A 22,610-nucleotide genomic window follows, 5' to 3' on the forward strand; every position below is an offset into this window, starting at 1 on the left:
GATGGTTAAACTAATGTGCAACATTAAGGATCATTTAAGCATTTTCTGCTGCTGACAGCCTGCATGTGTATGTACGTGTGTGTGTAATGATTGCCAGTAGATTTTATTACATTTTTTTCAATGCCCCTAATGTCACATAGAAATTCTGTTTTTGTTTTTGTTTTGTTTTGTTTTTGTTATTAGAGCTATTCTACTAATTGAAAAGGAGACAGAAAATAGATGTCCACGCCTACAGACCCTGGCGCCATGCCTCATCCTGGTCCTTCCCCTGGACCAGGACCTTCACCTGGACCGATTCTAGGACCTAGCCCAGGACCAGGGCCATCTCCTGGCTCAGTTCACAGCATGATGGGGCCAAGTCCTGGTCCGCCCAGTGTCCCACATCCAATGCCGACAATGGGGCCCACTGATTATCCACAGGAAGGCATGCACCAAATGCATAAGGTAATAGTTTATTACAAGTGAACCTTTTTTTCCTAGAGTTCTCTCCACTGATTAAAAAAACTAATTACCCTGCATTTAGACCTCCATAACTGCCATTACATGTCGTGTATCACCTGCAAAACTGCAGCTACACTCCTACTGCTGTGGTTATTACTAAAGATGGTGCGTATATCAGATTAAACACAGTTTCCTTGTTCTTAGTAAACTACTTTGAACTGTAGAGTTAGTAGTTTGCGAATCTTCATTTGTAAACTGTGCTTTTCAGTGAGATAGACATTACTAGGGGAAAAAAAATGGAATTGTAGTGTTAAAACCTTATGGTAGACCATTCTACCCACCTTTTGTTTTTTCTTTTTTTCTTTTTTTTCTTGTCTGTTTGGACGTATCTTGTATTTTTCTGGGGTGGTTTTTAGTTTTGCATGAATTTTTTTTTAAAATTAATATTTTTAACTCTTAAAGGGCTTGTGGTTACAAATTTGTTTACTCTTCCATGTTGATGAAAAACCTGGTTTCCAAGTTATTTTATAAAGGCTCCATCTTACTAAGGAATTTAAAGTTATGTAGTGTAGAACATGTGAATAACTGGACTTCAGTGGTTGCTGTCATATCCTTAAAATTACATGTGTGCCTAGGCTATCATTAATGTCTTTTGCTTTGAGGAAATATTTGCTTGAGTGGAGTTTCCTTTGTGAGAACAGTCTCTTGTATTGTCATTTTTATTTGTTTGTGTACCAGAGATTTAGAGTTTAGGATAATTTAAATTTCACTGATGTTCTACTCTCAGAAGTATGCAGTAACAACTGACAGAGCCAAGCTACTGAAAACATTTTGGAACTATTGTTGATTCCACTTGGAATTCTTATATGCACATGGAAAAACATAGATTTACAATAAAAATTTAGTTTTAAAGTAATGTAAATATATTTTAATTTTCCTCATGATAGGCAACTTCTTTGTGTTGCCATTTTCACATATGGATCAGTTTCATTCATTAAAACAGTTAAAACAGTGTCCAGTCAGTAGGGACATGATACTACTATCTTTTGTGTGAGGAACTGTATCATTAAAATTTCTAATAGCACAAAGACAGCTGAAGTGAAGGAGGCCATGATCCAGCTGCTCATTTATACTGAACTGTTGTAATTTCTGAGAGGTCAATACATTCAGTAACTAAAACTTTTGCGTTTGAATCTTGAAGCATGTAATTTAGGTATTAACCAGATTAGACATTTGCAATTGGCATTTCCTTGTTTGTGGGATCAGTTACAGCCCAAGCTTCCAGTACTCTGGTGAATGCCCCAAAATTCATAGATAGCCAGGGTTTTTATATCTTTCAGTTCTCTCATTTCTTTCTGTTTTTAAGACATTCTGTATCTGTAGAAGAAGAGGGAAGCACCAGGAATTTTCCATTAGAACGGCTGAATGCCCCATACATTGTTTTTAACTGCTATATCCTGTTTCACCTTGTGTGTTCTTCAGACATTTAATGCTATTGTACCATTAGAAACAAAACAACAAATGTCGTCCCACAAAGTTTTTCCAGAGACTATAGAAGCATCTTGGAAGTTCTGTGAGCCAGAGTAGAAATTCTCCCATTGAAGTGGCATTGAAATGTTCTGAAAAAGGCACCATGAATGTGAAGAATCTGAATAGCTAATTGGAAGATGACCAGTCAGTATAATTGCAGTAAAATTACTTGCCCTTTTCTGTATCTTGAATTCTGGTGATGGAACGAAGGCTGTAATTTCAAAGTCTTTATTTTAGTAGCAACAGCCTTGCTGTCCTCTAGGTTGCCGCTTCACAAGCTCTAGCATGCCTTTTTGTGTGTGTGACTAAGCTAGGAAATGGGTCTGTTGAACTGATCCAGGTGAAAAAAAATCTTTTTCTTGGTTAATATTTCAGTCTAACTGGTCTGTTTTCCTGTACAACCCCAGAAATAGTATATTGTGACAACTGAGGGAAGGGTCTGTTTAAGAAATGCTGTGGAAGGGTGCCTCTAGACTATTTTGCAAGTGTTACTTGAGTGTTCTTCCCTGTAATTAAAAAAAAACTGGTCAGCCACCTGCAGTTTGACCAAGTAAACATTTTTCTTTCTGTTTAGTGTTATGTAAAGCAGTTTGACTTGCGAGTCATGATGTAATATATTTTTTTTTTCATAATGAAATGCAGTAAAAGTGAGAGACCGCACAAGAAGTGTCCCAGTTACACAATTGCTTGTGGGGTACACTACTCCATGTATGCAATGGGATGTGGTTCTTACTTTTAAAATTCAAAAACTAAGTAGTGAAACATTGTCATTCTATGTTAGATATTTGACTAGCTTACAAAGAATAATATAATGCATAAAAAATAAAAAAATCCAAAGTATCCAACAATAGAGAAAACACTGATTGATACAAATTGATATTAACAAATCATAATTCCAGAAGTTTGTTCACTTAACAACAGTTAATATGAAAATTAAAGACTGTATATTCACTAAGTAACCAGAAAACCCTTCCACAGGAAAATTTGCATTTACATAATGCAGTTTTGACAGAAACAGTAAATTAGCCATCTTTCTTGTTACTTTCTTAAGTAATCTTTAGACTGTTGATGAAATTGCCAGGAAAATACTTACAGTTCCCAATTTTACTGAAATACATCTTGGATGCAAGACAGCTACATTTAAGGAGAAGTACTTAGAAGTCTGTCGGGGGGGACGACTGCTAAGTGGACAAACCATAACAGCCTCAGAGAATCTTGTGAGGTGAAAATACTTGGCAGCTGAGAAGATATTAAAGGAAAACATTGTTACACGGTTGCCCTAATCTCACTTTTCCTTGGCATCCACATATGACCTCCTCTGGAGGCAGAACGTAGGGTTAGATGGTTTTAGTATGAACTGATACAGCTTTCTGTATGCTCTTATGCACCAGCTGGGCCACATGATTTTCATAGAATAGAATCATAGAATCACAGAGTGGTTTGGGTTGGAAGGGACCTTTAAAGGTCATCTAGTCCAACCCCCCTGCAGTGAGCAGGGATAGCTTTAACTAGATCAGGTTGCTCACAGCCCTGTCCAACCTGACCTTGAACGTTTCCAGGGACGGGGCATCTATCGTCTCTCTGGGCAACCAGTTCCACTGTTTTAGCACCCTCATTGCAAAAAATTTCTTTCTTATAACTAGCCTGAATCTACCCTCCTTTAGTTTAAAACCATTACCCCCTGTCCTATCGTAACAGGCCCTGCTAAAAAGTTTGTCTCTGTCTTTCTTCTAAGCCCCCTTTAAGTATTGAAAGGCTGCTACAAGGTCTTCCTGGAGCCTTCTCTCCTCCAGGTTGAACAACCGCAACTCACTCAGCCTTTCTTCATAGGCAAGGTGTTCCATCCCTCTGATCATTTTTGTGGCCTTCCTCTGGACGTGCTCCAGCAGGTTAACTGCTTAATTCTTAGTTATGACCACAGTGTATCTATTTAATTTGCCTGGTTCTCACTTGAGGGATGGGAAGAGTACTGTGAGCTCTTGGTTTATTTTCTCTTCCATTTAATTGTAACCCGATGCATAATCACTTCTTTCATGTATTTGTGATGGGGTGTACTGTAAATGATTATTGGCTGTGGAAAATTATTATGATGTCATTACTGGTTTTGGTGAGTGAGGAAAAAAGTGAGTGACAGAAAAAAATTATTTTCCTACAAAATTTCTTTTTTTTTTCGCCATAAATATATTATTTGTTCACTCGGATGTTCCATTAAAACCAAAGGCAAATGGTTTCCCACTTCAAATATTGTTGGCTAACAGATCTGTGCACATCAGACATTCTGAGAATCTTAAAATTCTGTCATGGTCCTGATAGTAATGCCTTTTTATTCATCAGGCATGTTCCCTGCATTATTTTTGTTGTATTTGTTTACATTAGTGGAAAAAGAAAGAAAGTATTGTTGTCAACCTTTAAAAATTAGCAGAGACCTCATGTAAAATGGTATTTAGTGATTTATAAGAGATGAACAGGATTGTTGGCCCAGTCCCTACTGCAAGGACAACCACAATCAGTCTGGTTGTCCATCAGTGATGTACTCATTATGCTGTGCAGTTATGTGACAACACCTTGCTGTCTGGCCTGTGTAATTTTTGTTGGTATAGAGGATCCATGGTCTAGAAGAAATCTAGTTTGATAGTTAATCTTAGTCTCAGATTCCAAGGCTGGTGTTTTGTTTGTCTGTTTGTTTGTTTAAGAAGGGGGAAGGAAACAAAAAAATATACCATAATCTGACAGTTTGCCTGGAAATAGGTCAAACTGTGATGCAGTGCTCTTTGTGAGAAGACCTTAGTTACTAAATTCAGAGTAAAAGCAGGGTAGGCAAAATGTTCCTTATGCGTTAGGTGTTATGTAAAGTCTGTAAGTCTGCCAAGTCTGTAGGTGTGGCCTTGCATACAGCTGAAGCTCATCCCTCATTATGTTTTCTGGAAGCACTGTTTATATAGCTGGCCTGTTCTGTGCTTGTTCTTGCTTACGGGGACCAATGAAAATAGTAGTGTGTACTCAAAGTTGAATGTGTCTCAACTTCCTGTTTCCCTTCTGTCATATTAAAAGTATAAAAAAGAAAAGTACCTCAACATGGTAGTAGTGGTTTCTTGGTAGTATAGGTTACGTTTCTCATGCCAACAATGTAATTGTGGAAGATATCTTTAATAGTTTATACAGGACTGAAAAATTTACAGAAATTGCATTGTGTGTAAGATCCTTTCTGTAATTTTTAACCTGTTACATAGACTTAAAGTTATCATCTAGCTCTGTAACTACACAGTGATTCAAAGAAGTTCTGAAAAATAGTTATTTTTCATTTCTTGCAGTCCTGTGCTGAATTGTCTCCCCTATTTTATAGGGTTTTTCCATAGACAGTAGAGGTGCTTTTAGATGAAAAATATTCTTGGAAATACAAGTCTCTTTGCATAAATTAGCAGTACTGTGATCATTAAAACTAATTTTGTCTTCAAAGATGTTTATGCGATCCTCATCTTTTGTAGCTTTGATAGTAAAAAGCTGATGAGTTCTACCTTTCCTAGTCTGTTTCTAATGAATTTCACTTGCATTTTTTTCACAGCATAATTTCTGCAAACACACAGTAGCAAACCCCTTTCTTGCTATATTTAGGCTCCCTTCCATTAGACTTGAAGCATTTCAGTTTGCTACAGGTTTGGGTTTTTTTTGAAAATACTTATCTTACAAAAACCTGTTCTTGTGATCAGTTCTTTCCATGGAAGCATTCCTTCAATTGATTTTTTTGTATGGTCATGTCTTTACCTTTGTGTTCCTGTTCTATTTTTTAAAAATTCTATTTTTGAATGGCCATGTGTTTGCCTCTTCACTGCTGCTGTTTATAAATGCCAGCTCCTTTCCCCACCTTCTGTGTGCTGGTGCTTCTGATGCCCTGGGTATGCATGCTGTGTCCCATCAGAGCTGTCTGCATTCACAGAGGCTTCACAGTTGCCACCCATTAGTGCAGTGACACGCATACCTGCAGTTGCACCACAGATGTGTACAGCTAGAGTCCTCTGTTCAGGAAATCAGATCCAATTTCCTGTCTCCTCCTCCTCTTGGCGGCCCTAAAGATTTAGTCCTCGACACATACCATGATAAAATAGGAATGGATCTGGCTTTATAGGTGTTCTGGTTTCTGTAGTATTCAGCTCCTCCGGGCAGAATGTGAACTGAGTGTTCTCTTCCGCGTTGGTTATCTTTGTAAGCAGGGGCGAAGGGAGAGGGAGGGATCTTCATGCCTCAGAAAAGGGCGTTGGGATTTACTTGGTTAGCACAGTGGAACTATTTTTAATGTGTCAGTCATCTATCTCTACATTTCTACTCCATATCCCAAGTTCTTGTAATCAAAAATAGCTTCTTGAGTAATGGGTATTTTTCTGATACAAGTTCTTTTGCCAAATGTTTTTATACTGTCATGACAACTAAATGATTTGATAAAACATAAAAAATCCATTTTACTTCTCCTTTTCTATAACTTTTCTCCTTTTAACCCATAGCTTCTGATGGGGAAAAATAATAGTGAAATCCTTGAAAAATGCTGATAAACAAGAAACCCCCATGTGTTTAAAGATACTTTCAATCAAATGTGATTATTGCAATGGAAAGTGGAAAATTTATATGAGGGGTTTTCAAATTAAAATTTAGAATTATTTTTTCCATTGTAGAAATGATGACCTGTGTTTAGTTCTGCTTAAATTGATTCAACAAATTGCTCAAAAAGAAGAAATGTGACAGTCTTTTTTTCTGTGATTTGATGTAGCTTCTTGCACACTTTTTTTGTTAACTGCCTGTGCTTTCCACTGGAGTAAGTTTTCTTAACTCTCTAAAAAGAGTTCTCAATAAATAGGTGTGCATTTAGATAAAACAGACCACAAGGTCTCCATTCACAGCAGGGTTTGCAAGAACAGTATTTAGTGGGCATGCATGCGTGTTACAGAGAGGGGCAGAGCTGCATGTTCTGTAGAGAGAAGTGATGCCAGTCTGTTCCTTCCTAATACAAAGCCTTGCAGAGCTCTAAGTTAGAAGTTAATGAGCATAATCTCTTCCCCAGTTAGGGACCTGATGTAATTTTTGCTTTCAGGTAAAACTTTAAGACATCTTCCTTCTGATGTTACTTTCCCCCTTATTTTCACATTCAGAGTCCTTCAGTTTCTATTATGGAGCCTTTTCCAGTGCCCTGCATGCCTTCAGCGTATTTTTCTGACACCAAGCTGTCTTCTCTTCACTCTCTGAAGAAGGCGTTTGGCCCTGTTTTGCATTTCAAGTACCATGGGAACTGTAGTTTTTGAGGAGTGAATGAGGTGACAGGAATGGCAGGGAGCACAAGTATTTGAGTAGAACTATGTCTTCCCTTCCTTGACTGCCTATCCCTGTTTTTGTCTGCAAAGAAGAGGTTACCTCCTGCAATGTCATCTCTGTTTTTGAAGAGAAGGTGTTTGGGGCATTCCAGTAGAGTAGTGACTGAAAGGGCAAAGTTTGGGCTAAAAATAACTCGAGCCAAGCCACAGGCTGTACTTTCATAAGTTGGTGTGTGTTACACGGCTTTGTAATATGAGGCCAGTACAGTTCGTGTGTTTGTATTTGGACAGTCTGCCTGCCTGGCATTGCCAAACAGTTCATAAGGAGGAAAAAAAGAGCAAAAAGTAAACAGAGGGGACACGCAGTCTAATGGTGCTTTGTGCTTCCCCAAATGTCTGATTCCAGGGGTGAAGGTTCCCATTGTATTTATTTTGAATAATAACTGACTCTAAGAGAAGTTTGTACTCTTTATGTATTTGTTTAGATTTTGAGTTAAAGTCCTTTGGATTTTTATAGTGGATTTATATACGATTTCTATATGAATACTTATTTTGTTTTCACAGTCTATTGATGGCTTGCACGAAAAAGGAATGGTTGAAGATGTTCACTGTGGCTCCATGAAGAGTATGCGACCTCCTCACCCTGGAATGGGCCCTCCTCAGAGTCCAATGGACCAGCATAGCCAAGGTTTATACATACTGTGCATGCTATATGATTTTGGGGCCCCTTTGTTCCACAAAGAGTCAGTAGTTCCATGTAACAGATGTCCAATTATTTCCTTTTAGTTTTGTTTGGAAAGGCTGGACTGATACCACAGGGCAAGGTGAATAACTGAATCCCCTTGCTTTCTGGAGTGTCCATCAGTCATGTATTGGAAAAAAGCTAAGGTTAAAGTCTGTGGCTGGGGCAAGTAATTGGACTAAGTCTATCAGAGATTTCAGTTCACATCTCTAAAAAAACCCCACCTAGTTCTTTCTTATCTTATGTGGCTATTGTAAATGTATAAGAATATGATTTATTTCACTCCTATGGTGAAGGAATGGTAAGAGAGAAGGACCCAAGCAAACCTGGAGAAACCTTTAATATCTATAATGTTTGGTCAAGGGCTGATCAGAGTTCTTCCCAAATTTTTTATGCCAGAAAATAGAAACTGTTTTTACCACATTGCCACATGCCTTATTTGTGTCCTTTAGTTTGCAACATAAGAGGACATGCATTGTATAAGCAGCTCAGTATGTTGGAGATTTAACTGGTAACACCTGTGAGTATTAATTAGTTCAGATAAAGCTTTGTATATTGCATAATTATCATAGAATCATAGAATGCTTTGGGTTGGAAGGGACCTTTAGAGGTCATCTAGCCCAACCCCCCTGCAGTGAGCAGGGACAGCTTGAACCAGATCAGGTTGCTCAGAGCCCCATCCAACCTGACCTGGAATGTTGCCAGGGATGGGGCCTCTACCACCTCTCTGGGCAACCTGTTCCAGTGCTTGACCACCCTCATTGTAAAAAATTTCTTTCTTATGTCTAGTCTAAATCTATTCTTCTTGAGTTTAAATCCATTATTCCTTGTTCTGTCACAACAGACCTTGCTAAAAAGATTGCCCCCATCCTTCCTGTAGGCCCCCTTTAAGTACTGGAAGGCCACAATAAGGTCTCCTCGCAGCCTTCTCTTCTCCAGGCTGAACAATCCCAACTCTCTCAGCCTGGCCTCATAGGAGAGGTGCTTCAGCCCTCGCATCATTTTTGTGGCCCTCTTCTGGACCTGCTTCAACAGGTCCATGTCCTTCTTGTGCTGAGGGCCCCAGAGCTGGATGGAGTACTCCAGGTGAGGTCTCACCACAGCAGAACAGAGTAGAGAGGCAGAATCACCTCCCTTGACCTGCTGGCCACCCTTCTTTTGATGCAGCCCAGGATACGGTTGGCTTTCTGGGCTGCAGGTGCACATAGAATCATAGAATCATAGCATGCTTTGGGTTGGAAGGGACCTTTAGAGGTCATCTAGCCCAACCCCCCTGCAGTGAGCAGGGACAGCTTTAACTGGATCAGGTTGCTCAGAGCCCCATCCAACCTGACCTGGAATGTTGCCAGGGATGGGGCCTCTACCACCTCTCTGGGCAACCTGTTCCAGTGCTTGACCACCCTCATTGTAAAAAATTTCTTTCTTATGTCTAGTCTAAATCTATTCTTCTTTAGTTTAAATCCATTACTCCTTGTCCTGTCACAACAGGCCTTGTTAAAAAGATTCTCCCCATCCTTCCTGTAGGCTCACTTTAGATACTGGAAGGTTGCAATAAGGTCTCCTCGCAGCCTTCTCTTCTCCAGGCTGAACAACCCCAACTCTCTCAGCCTGGCCTCATAGGAGAGGTGCTCCAGCCCTCGGATCGTTTTTGTGGCCCTCTTCTGGACCCGCTCCAACAGGTCCATGTCCTTCTTGTGCTGAGGGCCCCAGAGCTGGATGGAGTACTCCAGGTGAGGTCTCACCACAGCAGAACAGAGCAGAGAGGCAGAATCACCTCCCTTGACCTGCTGGCCACCCTTCTTTTGATGCAGCCCAGGATATGGTTGGCTTTCTGGGCTGCAAGCACACATTGGCGGCTCATGTCCAGCCTTTCATCTACCAGTAGCCCCAAGTCCTTCTCCGCAGGGCTGCTCGCAATCCCTTCACCCCCCAGCCTGTATTGATATTGGGGGTTGCCCCGTCCCAGGTGCAGGACCTTGCACTTGGCCTTGTTGAACCTCATGAGGTTCACACAGGCCCACCTCTCCAGCTTGTCCAGGTCCCTTTGGATGACATCTCATCCTCCTGGTGTGTCAACTGCACCACTCAGCTTGGTGTCATCTGCAAACTTGCTGAGGGTGCACTTGATCCCACTGTCTGTGTCATTGATGAAGATGTTAAATAGCACCGGTCCCAGTACGGACATCTGAGGGACCCCGCTTGTCACTGGTCTCCATTTGGACATCGAGCCGTTGACCACAACCCTCTGGATGCAACCATCCAGCCAATTCCTTATCCATCGAACAGTCCACCCATCAAACCCGTATCTCTCCAATTTAGAGAGAAGGATGTTGTGGGGGACTGTGTCGAGCACTTTACAGAAATCCAAGCAGATGACATCCATTGCTTTTCCCTTGTCCACTGATGCAGTCACTCCTTCATAGAAAGCCACTAGGTTGGTCAGGCAGGACTTGGCCTTGGTGAAGCCATGCTGGCTGTCTCGAATCACCTCCCTGTCCTCCATGTGCTTGAGCATAGCTTCTAGGAGGATCTGTTCCCTGATCTTCCCAGGCACAGAGGTGAGGCTGACAGGTTGATAGTTCCCAGGGTCCTCCTTTCTTCTCTTTTTAAAAATGGGCACAACATTCCCCTTCTTCCAGTCAGCAGGGACTTCACCTGACTGCCATGACTTTTCAAATATCATGGAAAGTGGCTTGGCAACTACATCAGCCAGTTCCCTCAGGACTCTGGGATGCATCTCATCAGGTCCCATAGACTTGTGTACATTGAGGTTCTTCAGGTGGGGTCTCAAACCTGATCTTCCCTTACAGTGGGAGGGGCTTTACCCCCCTGGTCCCCACCTTTTGGTCCATCGATTTGGGAGGGGTGAGGAGAGAGGTTGCCGGTGAAGACCGAGGCAGAGAAGTTATTGAGTACCTCAGCCTTCTCCTCGTCCGTTGATACAAGTTAGCTTTTCTTGTTCATCAAGGGAGGTACACTTTCTTTAACCTTCCTTTTCTGGTTGATATACCTGTAGAAGCCCTTCTTGTTATTCTTTACTTCCCTTGCCAAATTCAGCTCCATCCTCGCCTTGGCCTTCCTGGCCTCCTCCCTACACAACCGGGCCGTTTCCCTGTATTCCCCCGAGGACCCCTGTCCCTGCTTCCACTGCCTGTGCAGTTCCCTCTTACTCTTTAGTTTGACCAGCATGTCTCGACTCAGCCATGCTGGTCTCTTCCCTTCCTTGCCTGATTTTTTACACTTGGGGAGTGATAGCTCTTGTGCTGTATGGAAGGTATCCTTCAAGATCTGCCAGCTCTGTTCTGTTCCTCTGTCCCTGAGGACCATCTCCCAGGAGGTCCTTCTGACTAACTCCTTGAAGAGCTGGAAGTTCGCTTTCCTAAAATTTAGGGTCCTGACTATACTCCTCACTTTTCCCCTGTCCCTCAGGAGCATGAACTCCACCAATGCGTGATCACTGCAGCCCAGGCTGCCTCCAGTCTTGACATCACCGATAAGCTCACTTGCATTGCTGACCATCAGGTTCAGTGTCATGTCCCCTCGGGTAGGGGTGTCTGTTACCTGCCTTAGGAAGTTAATCGTCTATACATTCCAGGAATCTCCTGGATTGCCTACAGCTCGCCGTGTTGCTTTTCCAGCAAATGTCGGGGTGGTTGAAGTTCCCCAGCAGGACAAGAGTCTGCAAGCACGAAGCCTCCCAGAGCTGGAGGAAGAAGGCTTTGTCAGTAGGCTCCCCTTGATCAGGTGGCCTGTAGTAGACACCAACCACAAGGTTCCCTTTGTTGCCTCTGTCTCCAACTCTTACCCATAAGCTTTCGACCTGTTCGTGGCTATTCTTCAGGGACAGCTCTTCACACTGTATTGATTTCTTTACGTAGAGGGCAATGTCTCTGCCCCTCATTCCTCGCCTGTCCCTTCTGAAGAGCCTGTAGCTATCAATAGCCACATTCCAGTCGTGGGATTCGTCCCACCAGGTTTCGGTTATGGCAATCAGGTTATAGCTGTCTAGTAGCACAGCAGCTTCCAGCTCCTCCTGTTCGTTCCCCATGCTGTGTGTGTTCGTGTAGAGGCATTTCATCTGGGCTGTTGGCTGTGTCACCTTCTTACTGGAATATCCCTTGTTTCCCTTGGGGTGTTTCACGAATGTTTCCTTGTGAGTTCTAACTATCTCAGGAGCCCCCAGCTCATCTCTGCCAGACTTCAACTGTGCTGCAGTGTCCCCATCATGCCTCTGGGCAACAGGTTGAGGGCTCACAGTAGCACCCCATCCCTCTAACCATTGAGTACCATCCCACAGCTTGTCACAGGCAAGCCTGGTATGTTCCCCCTCCCCCTTCACATCTAGTTTAAAGCCCTGTCAATGAGCCCCACAAGCTCCTGAACAAAGACCCTCTTTCCCCTTTGAGAAAGGTGGCTCCCATTTGACGCCAGCAAGCCTGGTGCCATGTAGGGTGTCCCAGTGTCAAAAACCCCAAAGCTGTGATGGTGGCACCAGCCTCGGAGCCATGTGTTAAGAGATTGGATCCACCTGTTCCTACCAATGTCACCTCCCACAACTGGAAGGAGGGAGGAAAAGATGACCTGTGCCCCTGATTCCCTCACTAAGCGTCCCAAGGCCCTGAAGTCTCTTTTAATCACCCCTGGGCTGTGCACTGCAACTTCGTCACCATCCACATGGAAGAGTAGTAAGGGGTATTAGTCTGAGGGCCGTACCAGGCTGGGAAGTCTCCTGGTGATATCTCTGACCCGGGCTCCTGGGAGGCAGCAGACTTCCCTATGAGGAGGGTCCACCTGGCATATTGGACCCTCTGTTCCCCTCAGGAGGGAGTCTCCTATGCCGCCCCGATTGTAGACTTGTTTCCACTCACCGCTTCCCTCTAAGACCTCTAAGACCCCGCCTACGTCTTGGTGGGGGGAGGATACTGGCTCCCTTTGGTCACAGGCTTTCTCTGGAGGCTGTCCCTGGTCAGGTTTCCGGGAGCTCAGGGCATGATTCCACCTGTCTATCTCTTGCTCAGATTCCCTGATGCTCCGTAGCCTGTCTGCTTCCTCTCTTAGCTCTGCCACCAAGCCGACTAGATAATCCACTTGGTCACAGCACACACAGCTGTTTGCTCCACTGCCATCTGTTCCCAGAGCAAGCTGGTGGCACTCCCTTTGTTGGCTTATGTCCAGCTTTTCATCTACCAGTAGCCCCAAGTCCTTCTCCGCAGGGCTGCTCGCAATACCTTCACCCCCCAGCCTGTATTGATATTGGGGGTTGCCCCGTCCCAGGTGCAGGACCTTGCACTTGGCCTTGTTGAACTTCATGAGGTTCACACAGGCCCACCAGCTTGTCCAGGTCCCTTTGGATGACATCTCATCCTCCTGGTGTGTCAACCCATAAGCTTTTGACCTGCTCGTGGCTATTCTTCAGGGACAGCTCTTCACACTGTATTGATTTCTTTACGTAGAGGGCAAGGCCTCCATCCCTCCTTCCTCGCCTGTCCCTTCTGAACAGCCTGTAACCATTGATAGCCGCATTCCAGTTGTGGGATTCGTCCCACAAAGTTTTGGTTAATTATATTACAGCAGCACCTGAAGAATTCCAACTGAAATTAGGGTCCTGGTTTGACACACTCTGTACAAATCAATTAAGAGATGGTCCCTGTTTGATGTATTTACATGTTTTTTATATAGGCTAAGAGAAATGCTGGAGGGAGAAAATGGGTACAGATCAGCAAAATGACTGAGCCTCAGCTGCTTTGTGGCACTTCAGTGGGTTGTGACTGAAACCCTAGTCTGTAATTTGTCAGCTGAATCCCTGACTGGGACCTTGAACATTAGAAAGTACTGTTTTTCCATTACACCTTTCAGTATCAGTTAAGTAAAATAGAACTGACTTTGCAGGCACAAGTCCTCCATCAGTTAAAAACTTCTCCAGTGATTTCAATGAGATGCAAGCATGATAATCCGAGAGCAAAATTTTACCTGACTTTGCATTCAGAGACACTCTCTTGCTTGTAATTAACTTGTTCCTTAAAATGAACAGAGTGTTTAGTCTGAAGATGAAGATGGGTCCAATTCAAACATAATGTGCTCAAAATACAAGAGCATAAGTTGCAAACGCTTCAAATACAAGTAGCGCTGAGTTGTTTTCTTCTTTCTGTGCTGGCTGAGATCAGACTTCCAGGCTGCGTTGCTCTGCAAAAAGATGATTGCATTAGTAGCAGCTGTGGCAGGCTAAAGACTACAGATCCCTGCTCTCTTTTTGGTGTATGTTGGCAACTGTTGCAAGGTAAACAGAGTATACTGGAGTTCTAATGTAAGCAGGCTTTTTAAATAAATGGCTAGCCACGCCCCTCCCCCCCCCCCCGCAGCCCCCCATGTTCTAGTATTTTAAATACTTTACTTGACATTGTTGAGGAGTGTTTTAGCTTTCTTTGCGTTGATGTCTCCTTTTTTTTTTTCTTCTTACACAATTATCTTTTCACAAAAAATGGTGATGACACTTGAGGCTATTCTGATACATGTTGGGGAAAGTCCCATCTGCTAACCGTGTACTTTCTCCCCATTAGTGTACATATCCAAGATAGAAAACCAGGTTTCTTAATAGCCTTTCAGCCTCTTGGATACTTTCAGTCTTATTTACCACAGTGTTAGAGTCATGTAAGACTAAGACAGTTGTGTTTCTACAAGTTTTGTGGAAATAGGCAATATGGTAAAAGAGAGTGAGCTTACCCACACCCATGCTCATGGGGAGAGGACAGTGTGAGTTCTCCGAGAATCCATGGAAAGATGCATGGTAAATCTTCTAATCCTGACAAAATCTTCAGTTGCATTTGGTACATTTTTAGGAACCAAGACTTACTATAGGGTTCACTTCCTTGTAGATTCTTGGTTGTCTGATAGTTGAGCTTATGTTGCAGTTGCATACAATTTTTAACAAGATGAATGCCAAATAGAAATTGCACCTCATTAGTTCTAGGTCTCTTTTTTTCATGGCTTATTGTTTGTAGGCCTCAAATTGAAGTAGATAAATATATGCGCTAATTAATATTATTTTTGGGCATTTGGTGGAACGTAGCTGAAGGAAGTTCAAAACCACTGGGAATGAATGACCCTAAACTTCTGCCATTAGTTTGAAAGCGTAAGCAGATGGCCATCTATCAGTTAAATGTCATTTAGTCTAGCAGTGGGTCTAAGTGAAATCAAATAACATCATCTGTCTTTTAATTCCATATGACCTTGTCTATAATTCAGGCCACTGAGAGTAGTTTTATGGAAAAATCATAGAATCATAGTATGGTTTGGGTTGGAAGGGACCTTTAAAGGTCATCTAGTCCACCCTCCTTGCAATAAGCAGGGATGTCTTCAAGTAGATCAGGTTGCTCAGAGCCCTGTGCAGCCTGACCTTGAATATTTCCAGGGATGGGGCATCTACAACCTCACTGGGCAACCTGTTCCAGTGTTTCACCACCCTCATTGTAAAAAATGTCTTTCTTATAACTAGTCTGAATCTACCCTCCTTTAGTTTAAAACCATTACCCCTTGTCCTATCACTACAGACCCTGCTAGAAAGTCTCTCTCCATCTTTCTTCTAAGCGCCCTTTAAGTATTGAAAGGCTGCAATAAGAGCCTTCTCTCCTCCAGGTTGAACAACCCCAACTCTCTCAGCCTGTCCTCAGAGGAGAGGTGCTCCAGTCCCCTGATCATCTACATGGCCCTCCTCTGGACCCACTAGAAGTGGTCCACGTCTTTCTTATGCTGAGGGCCCCAGAGCTGAACGCAGTAGTCCAGGTGGGGTCCCACAAGAGCGGAGTAGACAGGGAGAATCACCTCCCTCGACCTGCTGGCTACACTTCTTTTGATGCCAGCCCAGGATACAGTTGGCTGTCTGGGCTGCGAGCGCACATTGCCATCTCATGTCCAGCTTTTCATCCACCAGTACCTGCAAGTCCTTCTCTGCAGGGCTGCTCTCAATCCCTTCATCCCCCAGCTGGTATTGATACCAGGGATTGCCCTGACCCAGGTGCAGGACCCTGCACTCGACCTTGCTGAGCCTGGTGACACTCACATGGGCCCAGTTCTCGAGCTTGTCCAGGTCCCTCTGAATGGCATAAAGTCAGCCTTGTCAAACAAATTTACAATTCTTTTTGTGGAGATCATAAGCTAAATTGATTTATTGAAGTGTAGACAGGTGTGGTACAGTACTTAGTGCAGTACAGTATTTGTACAGTCATCAGGAAAATGGATCCTGGCCCATGTATGGGGTTTCTCTATGCATCATTAAAGCCAGTAGTAGTAATGATAGAGACAACTTTGTCTGCCTGATAGAGTTATAAAAGGTGCTTGGCTTGTTACTGTATGACATTCTGATTTACGAGAAGGATAGCACTAAGTAAAATGAATATAACCTATATTAAATATATTAAGCTAGTTAAATGACAGAATATGTAAGTAACTGCAAATGGAAGATGATCATCCAATTTTGGATTTTTCTAGCTAGTCTTGTAGGATTCTATTTTGGTTCAATGCCATTCAATGTATTTGTCAGTGATCTGGAAGAAAGTGTAAAATCAGCGCTGATAGAATTTGCAGACAGCACAGAGGTTTAGCAGTAAGTAACGAACAAGTTGGTTACAAAGGCTGATCAGGATGCTTAGTAGAAAGTGCTTATTTCTTTAGCATGGATTTTAGCACAGCCAACACCATTGTATATCTAGGAGCAAAGTAGTTTGTGTAGGTAGTATGAGACTGAATCATACAAAGCAGAAAGGCTGAAAAGAGTTTTGGTTTTTCTGGCAGACTTAAGTGTGTATTGCCATATGTAGTGTTTGCAGCCATGAGGTGGAATGTACTACTTGCATACAGAAGGAGGGGCATATTAATTGAGGAGTTGTATCTCCTTTTCTAATGAATTAGCCAAAAGCTGTATTGTGGTATTGTGTTCCATTCTAATAGGCACAGTTGAGAAAGATGTTGAGAAATGTTTAAGGTAGCATCGAACTCTTGAAGCATCTTTCATATGAGGAGAGGCTGAGTGAGCTGCAACTGCATAGCCTGAAAAAGAGAAGGCTCAGAAATACTGATGGTACAGAGTGCCATCCATATAGTCAAAACCCAAATGGACATGTTGCTGGGCAGCCTGCTGTAGCTGACAGTGTTTGAGCAGGGGGTTGGGCTAGATGATCTGAAGAAGTCCCTTCCAACCTTAACAATTCTGTGATGCTGTGAAATTGTGCCTTATTTAGGAGACAAATAAAGGAGTGATTTGAAACTTGGAAGACTTTTTCTTTGCCTGGAGAATGTGACTCCATTTTTTATTCTCTCTGAGAGAGAATTAAAAGATGACTTAATCAGTCTGCACATTCCCAGGTGGTAGAAGGGCTTGTAATAGATGGATCCTTTACCTTTTTTTTTTTTTTTAAAAAAAAAAAACCCAAACAGTGAGTTTTGGTACTTGCAAATTCAAATTGCATGAATTCAGACTGTATTAAATATCTGCATCTTACTTAATGCCCATAATTAACCTTTGGGACAAGGATTACCCAAGTATTTGTGGCAGATTTTGTGTCACATGAAATTTAAGTCAACACTGGATGTCTTTTTCATCTGTTCCGTAGATCAAAGGGTAGAGATCGTCTGTTTTAGACAAGTTGTGTAGGCTGTTGTAGCTGTAATAGTCCCTTATTGCCAGAAATCTGTGAACCTGTAAACTGGCTCCAAGATTCTGAGAAGAACTGGTAAGCTACAGGAGGAAACAAGGTTTTTAATTCTTTGAGAATGGGAAGATGGATAGTCTTTGTAAAGTGCTGCTGTTCTTAGAGCTCTGAGTAGAACAGTTGTGATAAATGCATAGGCAGTAGTCATTCTGTATGCAGTTTACAGTTGGAATTGATCACAAAATGAGATTTCATTTAAATGTTAAATGTTCCAATAGCAGTCTTTTTTAGTAATTTTTTTAAAGAAGGTCTTACAAAAGAGTGTCTCTAAGTACGAAAGTAGGAATTTTTATAAAATACATTCTTATGAATGCAAGTGATAAATTAGAAATAAATTGGTGAACTGCATATGCAGTTGTAGATATGATTTATGTAAATCAAACATGCAGTTGTGAATGAACAATCCTGAAATAAAGACCAGTGAACTTACAAAGAGCAAGTTGATACAGAATTTTGGAAGTAATGGTTCTTACACTCTGTATTAAGAAATAATTAATTGACCTTTTTGAGGTGAGATGATTTACTTTGTTGAGCAAATCAGAAACTTTTTCATTTTGCTCGTAAGTGCCTGTTTGCTGTTTGAATGGCAGTTACTGTTCTGAGATTTTAGCATTTTTTTAACTAACAATAATTACTAAAATAAGGTATGCAGCTTTATTATTTAGATTCTGGATTTTTTTTTCTTGGTGCTCAGTGGGATGCTAGTCATGCAGAAAGAATCTGTTACTAGCTGAGACAGATTGTCACATTTTTATTGCAGTCATACTGCAGTAGGATGATTTTCAGAAGTCTAACATTAATTTATGGGGAAAAATATTCTGAATTGGTATCTGTCTCCTCAACAGTTACTCCCTTCCACTCTTGCTGCCAAATTGGAGAAAGGGTAACATTCCTGACTATTTCTGGTGACCAGTTTTCTTTTCTTGAACTTACACACAGTGATGTCCCTGTTTAGTCTTAATACCTTTCTTTTAATGCTAATAGGTTAAATGAAAGGAAAATCCATTGCTCCAACTTCATATCTAGCTGTTTAAATAGTAATCTTACTACACTTAACTGAATTTGAATTGTGTTAGAAACTGCCTTCACCCTCTGTCAATCAACTGTGCTGAAAAACCCATTATTGCTATTAGTAGTATGAAATTTACTGTAAATTGTTAAACTGCTAAACCACGTTATCCATAAGATGAAAATATGTTTAGACTTGACTTTGTAACAGGAATAGGGAGAAATTGCAAGGACAAGCCAAATATTTATATAAAATAAAGTATTTTTATTAGAAAGAATTCATAAAAATATATAAATGGACTGAAACAATTTATGTGTTTTTCTGGAATTTGGAACAAATTAAATGCAGTTAGTGTGATACAGCAGTGAAATACAGACCAGTTTGAACAGTTTGGGTGTCTTTGGTTGCTGTCTGTAAGTGGAAACATAAGCACTGCAGGTATTTAAGGTTCTGGGACTTGATCTGTATATATTTTCAATTATCATGCAGTATTTGTTGAACTTCTTACAAAGATACACCAATTAAGTTTAACTTACAGAATTTACTAAGTTACTGCTGCTTCAAAACATTCATTGTCCCTACTGTTCTTAAATTAGCTGCACTTCCTTTTCTGATTTTTTTCAGCCTTTCAGAGATGAGGAAAGATCTGTCACTGTATCCACTTGCCTGCCAGCATAAGACCTCTCAACACTTTATTTCTACTGTCCTAGTTTTAAATGACTTGCATGCATGTGGCCTCTCTTCCTCTTTGTTGAGGTTTCACAAGAACTGGTGTTAACTCTGGCCACACAACCAACAGGGAAATGTTGTGTTTTGCTTACCTTAAGAAAGTTTGTAACCTCTGTCCAACGTGAACATATTTTCCACTGTGTTCCGAGACTTCACTTTCCTACTGTGTATTGTGGGAATGTACTTGATTCCTTATTTTTTTTAAAACTAACTTTAATTGATGGTTGAAGTGATAGTCAACACAAACGTGTTGCACAACTAAATTTCTTCAATCCCATCTATATCTTCCTAATCCAAAAATTCTCCTACAGTTACATTTTTGAGTAAAAATATACCCTTGCTATCAGTTTTAGCAGAAAGATTTGACATATATGATCTTCAGATGCTTTCATCATTTTAGTGGGGAGTCAAGACCTCTGTTGAATACTGCCATGTTTGGAGTGGTAAAACCTTGACTCTTTCTATCTAATATTTGTTACGAGGTTTTAGAATTCATATGTGTTCTCTATTTACTTACAGCATTAAAAGTGGAGAAAAAAGATCTCTCAATTTTTAGCGCTCTGGTTCTTCAGCTTGAAAACAGATGAGAAAGATGTTCTTTGCTTCTGTTAACTAAAGGGAAATGAAAAGCAATTACAGCAGAAACTTTTTATACTGTCTACCCTCCAAAAATACTTGTGTTTGGTAAAGTGTTAGAACTAGGATTTCTTCCACGGTCAATACTGTAAAGAATATACATTGTTTATGACATGTTGTGATCCATTTCTGTTGAACAAGTTGGTACAAAAGTGGAATGAAAAGTGTTGCTGATTATGCATACAGTTGAGAAAGCAGTGCTTTTTAACTGCTGAAAACTTGAGAAAGATTTCTGATGTAGCTGCTTCTACGACCCATTGAAGGATTAGGGAGAAGACAGAACCAGACTCTCCTCCAAGGTGCATAGCAAAAGCACAAAAAGTAATGGTCACGAGTTAAGTGAAATTCTGATGGGACTTAAGGGGAAGAAAATTCTCTGTGAGAGTGATTAAGAATCACCATCACTGGAGATATTCAGAACTCACCTAGGTTAAGACCTGGAGAAACCTGATAAAGCTTTGGCATTACCACAGCTTTAAATGATGGGTTGGGCTGTTAGGCCTTCTTTTCCTGGTGTTGGGTGTCTTCTACTCTGTGTATTTTTCAGAACTAAAGGTTGTCTGTTGTCTTTTGCCAGCACATAGAACTCTGATGTTGCGAGTGTTCTGCAACCTTATCATTCAGTGCTTTAATGCAGAATAGAAAACAAATTTTTCTGTGGAAAATCCAGAGGAAGGGGTACTTGGCAGTTCAGCAAGTAACAATTAATGAGCTAGGTATTTAAAAACCTGCTGAATACCTATTGTGGAAATTCATGTGTGCCATGGAAAAATGCATTTGAAGTACTTCATAGCAGATGAAAGCGTGTTTGCAAAGTTCAAAAAGGTGCCTGCCTGTATATTAAACATTTCTATGGACTGTGTCTTTAATTCTTTTTCTTTTATCACATATGCTGGTTAAACTCAGTCTTCGTGAGTCTTCATGTGTCCTTATTCAGAGCCCATGTGTGCGTGCTCACCTGTATTAGGGTATGTGTAATAAAAGAGGAAAAACGTAAGTGGTATAGAGACTTTATGAGGACAGGCTTGTGACTGCATGTCTTGTCGCACACTGGTAAATCTTCTGAAAGTTTTCAAACTTAAAAAGGAAAATTTCCATATAGCATCACAAAGTTTAGGTTCTGTAAATGTCACATTTTAGAGCCTTTAAAAGAAGTTTGGAAGGCTTTTGTTCTTTCCTGAGATATTTCATTGGCATTTTGTATTCATTCTTACTCTTGTCAAGCCTAGTTTCCTATTGCCAAGAATCCCAAGGGAGAAAGTGTAAGTAATCTATATCTAGGAAGCTCAAAAAATGCCTGCTTCTAAAAACTCTCTCCGCAAAACATAGTCACAGACTTGCAGCTGGAATTATCAGGACTGAAAACAAGTGCTCAATATCTTACACCACAGTTTTAGATTTTTATAGTCCAGATGGATTTCAAGATCCTGGGTCTGAAATCTACTAGTGATTAAGGAATATATAACTTGGACGATATAACTTGAGGGGGGAAAGAAACTTTTCTTTGAAAGGCACTTTTGAAAACAACTTAATTCAAAGTAGGTGCTATTTAAAGTAAATTCTGAGATCTCGGAGTGTAATAGTAATGGATAAACATTACAGTAAACCCCATTTCATAGTATAAAACAATAATGCAGTTGTATATTTCACGTTTTGTTGTGGCATAGTGGTTGTTCTTTTAAAGCAGTGTGCCCAGCAAGAGAGTTTTGTACCTTCTCTTTTCTTTTAAATAAAAAAAAAAAAAAAAAAAAATTGAGGCAAAAGTTAGTGGAAGAAGATGAATAAGTGAAGTAAACTTGCGGTTATTTATCATAGCTTTTATCACCACCAATGGATGTATAAACAATTTTTATATTGACCTAGTAAATAACTTCAGTAATTTTAACATTTTAAGGTCTCTTTCTCCCTTTTCCTTGAACTCCTCACCTCACTTACCTATTTTTCTCTTGAACTGCTTAATTTTTCTTATTCTCACTAGAGTCTTGCTGTCATCATCGTCTTTAGTTGCAAGACTGAACTCAGTCTGTCTCTGTCTTATCTGGTCTTTTCCCATCACAAAACCATTTTTTTTCTACTGTACTTCTACCTCATTTTCCTTTTTTAGAAGAGCTGAAATCCTCTCTTCTTTGTCCTTTATCTCAGACATTTAAAACCTTTACTTTATTGTAGAATATTTTCATCCCCAGGCCTCAGCATTGATGGACTTTCAATTCTTTAGCACTCTGATCTATCCACTCGTATAAGTTCTAGTGACTTACAGCTGCTGTTATCTCAGAAAAGCTGAGACTACTTTGAGATTTTGCTCTTCCTGAAGGGCCAATAAAAACAGTGAAGCTAAAGAGGGGGCAAAATTATGTGCTTCTGTGATCTGGACTATGTGTAGATTTAATTGATGTAGTTTCACTGAAGTGTCAGGAATAGTGGAGGAAGAGTAGATTTGGTGTCACAGAACCATGAACTGTGGCATGAACTTGAGAGTGCAGTGATCCATGGCTTGCTGAAGAATATGGAAGTGAGCCAGA

The 22,610-nt window shown here is 41.0% G+C and overlaps 1 protein-coding gene across 2 annotated transcripts in view; it reads left to right on the forward strand.

The window, feature by feature from the left end:
• The window catches only part of SMARCA2 (SWI/SNF related BAF chromatin remodeling complex subunit ATPase 2), a 132,158-nt gene that overhangs the window by 10,972 nt on the left and 98,576 nt on the right, over window positions 1–22,610 (forward strand). For both annotated transcript variants that reach the window (XM_075727216.1, XM_075727217.1), the window contains exons 2-3: window positions 184–444; window positions 7,833–7,956. In XM_075727216.1, coding sequence (XP_075583331.1) covers window positions 220–444; window positions 7,833–7,956 — 349 coding nt within the window. In that variant the 5' untranslated portion in view covers window positions 184–219. The remainder of the gene's footprint in view (window positions 1–183; window positions 445–7,832; window positions 7,957–22,610) is intronic.

Source organism: Pelecanus crispus, chromosome Z (assembly GCF_030463565.1).
Source record: "Pelecanus crispus isolate bPelCri1 chromosome Z, bPelCri1.pri, whole genome shotgun sequence".
Taxonomy (NCBI): domain Eukaryota; kingdom Metazoa; phylum Chordata; class Aves; order Pelecaniformes; family Pelecanidae; genus Pelecanus; species Pelecanus crispus.